This window comes from Coloeus monedula (genome assembly GCF_965178545.1).
Source record: "Coloeus monedula genome assembly, chromosome: 27".
In the NCBI taxonomy this organism is placed as follows: Eukaryota; Metazoa; Chordata; class Aves; order Passeriformes; family Corvidae; genus Coloeus; species Coloeus monedula.
In genome coordinates, this window is record NC_138807.1 from 4759774 (window position 1) to 4762711 (window position 2938).

At 58.6% G+C, this 2938-nt stretch overlaps 1 protein-coding gene across 3 annotated transcripts in view; it reads left to right on the forward strand.

The window, feature by feature from the left end:
* The window catches only part of BABAM1 (BRISC and BRCA1 A complex member 1), a 17093-nt gene extending 15267 nt beyond the window's left edge, over positions 1 to 1826 (forward strand). For all 3 annotated transcript variants that reach the window (XM_082298093.1, XM_082298095.1, XM_082298094.1), the window contains exon 9: positions 1556 to 1826. In XM_082298093.1, the coding sequence (XP_082154219.1) occupies positions 1556 to 1756 (201 nt within the window). In that variant the 3' untranslated portion in view covers positions 1757 to 1826. The remainder of the gene's footprint in view (positions 1 to 1555) is intronic.
* The last annotated feature ends 1112 nt before the right edge of the window (positions 1827 to 2938 follow it).

The following is a 2938-nucleotide window of genomic DNA, read 5'->3' on the forward strand; positions in this document are numbered from 1 at the left end:
GATTTTGGGGAATTTGGTGGAATTTTGGGGATTTTGGGGGTGGGAATAGGGGGGATTTGGAGGAGAAATGGGAGAATTTGGGGAAAAAGGGGAGAAATGAGGGGCAAAAGGAGGGGATTTGGGGGGATTTTGGGGGATTTTGGGGAATTTTGGGGGTGGGAATAGGGGGGATTTGGAGGGGAAATGGGGAGAATTTGGGGGGAAAAGGGGAAATGGGGGGCAAAAGGAGGGGATTTGTGGGGGATTTTGGGGGATTTTTTAGGGGTGGGAATAGGGGGGATTTGGAGGAGAAATGGGGGTGCAAAAGGGGGGATTTGGGGGGATTTGGGGGGATTTGAACAGAAATGGAGTAAATTGGGAAGAATTTGGGGGGAAAAAGGAGAAATGGGGGGCAAAAGGGACGGGATTTCTGGGATGTTTGTGGGGGATTTTGGGGAATTTTTTGGGGGTGGGAATAGGGGGGATTTGGAGGGGAAATGGGGAGAATTTGGGGGGAAAAAGGGGAGAAATGGGGGTGCATAAGGAGGGGATTTGTGGGGGGATTTTGGGGGATTTTGGGGAATTTGGTGGAATTTTGGGGATTTTGGGGGTGGGAATAGGGGGGATTTGGAGGAGAATGGGGAGAATTTGGGGAAAAAGGGGAGAAATGAGGGGCAAAAGGAGGGGATTTGGGGGGATTTTGGGGGGATTTTGGGGAATTTTTTGGGGGTGGGAATAGGGGGGATTTGGAGGGGAAATGGGGGTGCAAAAGGAGGGATTTTGGGGGGAATTTGAGGGAAAAAGGGGAGAAATGAGGGGCAAGAGGAGGGGATTTGTGGGGGATTTTGGGGAATTTTGGGGGTGGGAATAGGGAGGATTTGGAGGGGAAATGGGGGTGCAAAAGGGGGGATTTGGGGGGATTTGGGGGGATTTGAACAGAAATGGAGTAAATTGGGAGGAATTTGGGGAGAAAAAAGGGAGAAATGGAGGGTAAAAAGGGACGGGATTTCTGGGATGTTTGTGGGGGATTTTGGGGAATTTTTTGGGGGTGGGAATGGGGAGGATTTGGAGGGGAAATGGGGAGAATTTGGGGGGAAAAGGGGAAATGGGGGGCAAAAGGAGGGGATTTGTGGGGGATTTTGGGGGATTTTTTAGGGGTGGGAATAGGGGGGATTTGAGGGGAAATGGGGAGATTTGGGGGAAAGGGGGAAATGGGGGGCAAAAGGAGGGATTTGTGGGGGATTTGTGGGGGTGGGAATAGGGAGGATTTGGAGGAGAAATTGGGGGCCAAAGGAGGGGATTTGGGGGATGTTTGTGGGGGATTTTGGGGTTGGGAATAGAAGTATTTGAACAGCATTGAAGTAAATCGGGACGAACTTGGGGGGGGGGGGGGGGGGGGGGGAAAGAGGCCAAACCCAGGGCAATGAGGAGCCAAAAAGAGGGGATTTGGGGCAGAAAACGGGGTGGGATTTGTAGGGGATTCCCAAGGGGCAAAGCAGAGCTGCCTTTTTCACCTCCAGCACCATCCCCTGCCCTCCTCCCTCACCGTGGCCACCTCCCTTTGTCCCCTGGCCAGGACATGTTCGGCTTTTTCGGCAGCCTGGACACCAAAGGCACCAATTACAAGTACGAGGTGCCGCTGGCAGGGCCTGCGCTGGAGCTGCACAACTGCATGGCCAAGCTGCTGGCGCATCCCCTGCAGCGGCCCTGCCAGAGCCACGCCGCCTACGGGCTGCTGGACGGCCCCGACAGCCCCGACAGCGAGGCCACCGTGTGAGGGGCCAGCGCTAGCCCAGCCCCGCTGGCCACCCGAGGCTGCTCGGGGATGTGGAGGGGATGGGGAGAGAGAGAGGAGATGGGGGGGGTTGGGGTCAGTGCTTGTGGTCCTGGGTCACCTCTTGTGGTCATTGGTCACCTCTCGGGGTCATTTGTCCACTCTTGTGGTCATTTGTCGCCTCTGCTGGTCCTGTGTCACCTCTGCTGGCCCTTTGTCACCTCTCGTGGTCATTTGTCCACTCTCGTGGTCCTGTGTCCTCTCTCGTGGTCCTTTGTCACCTCTCTTGGCCCTGGGTCCCCTCCTGTGGTCATTTGTCCCCTCTCGTGGTCATTTGTCCCCTCTCGTGGTCATTTGTCACTTCTCTTGGTCCTGTGTCCCCTCTCCCAGTCCTGTGTCACCTCTTCCATCCCTGTGTCCCCTCTCCTGGCCCTGGGTCATCTCTTGTGGCCCTTTGTCCCCTCTCCCAGTCCTTTGTCCCCTCTTGTGGCCCTTTGTCCCCTCTCGTGGCCCTTTGTCCCCTCCTCCCATCCCTGTGTCACCCCCAGGTCTCAGGAATGGACATCGTGGTGTCCCCGGGGTGTCCCCGGGGTGTCCCCGAGGTGTCCCCGAGGTGTCCCCGGCTGTCCCTGGGCTGTCCCTGGGCACCTGCGCTGGCCGTGGCTCTGTGGGGAATGAGAAGCCTTTTCCTGACCTGTGGAGTCTGTGGTGTTTGGGGGTCCCCTCTGCCGGCCCCGTGTCCCTGAGGTGTCCCCTGGGTGTCCCCGGGGTGTCCCTGGCTGTCCCTGGGTGTCCCCCGGCTGTCCCCGAGGTGCCCCCGGGCACCCGCGCTGGCCGTGGCTCGGAGCTGCTCAAGGGATGGGGAATGAGAAGCCTTTTCCTGACCTGTGGGGTCTGTGGTGTTTGGGGGTCCCCTCTGCCGGCCCCGTGTCCCCCCCAGTCATGGGGATGGGGGTCCAGTTGGGAGCACTGGGAGCACTGGGAGCACTGGGCAGTGCCAGTTTAGGGTACTGGGAGCGCTGGGCAGTGCCAGTTTGGGGCACTGGGAGCACTGGGCAGTGCCGGTTGGGGGCACTGGGGGGCACTGGGCAGTACCAGTTTGGGGCACTGGGAGCACTGGGAGCACTGGGGGCACTGGGCAGTACCAGTTTGGGGCACTGGGGGGCACTGGTGGCACTGGTGCCG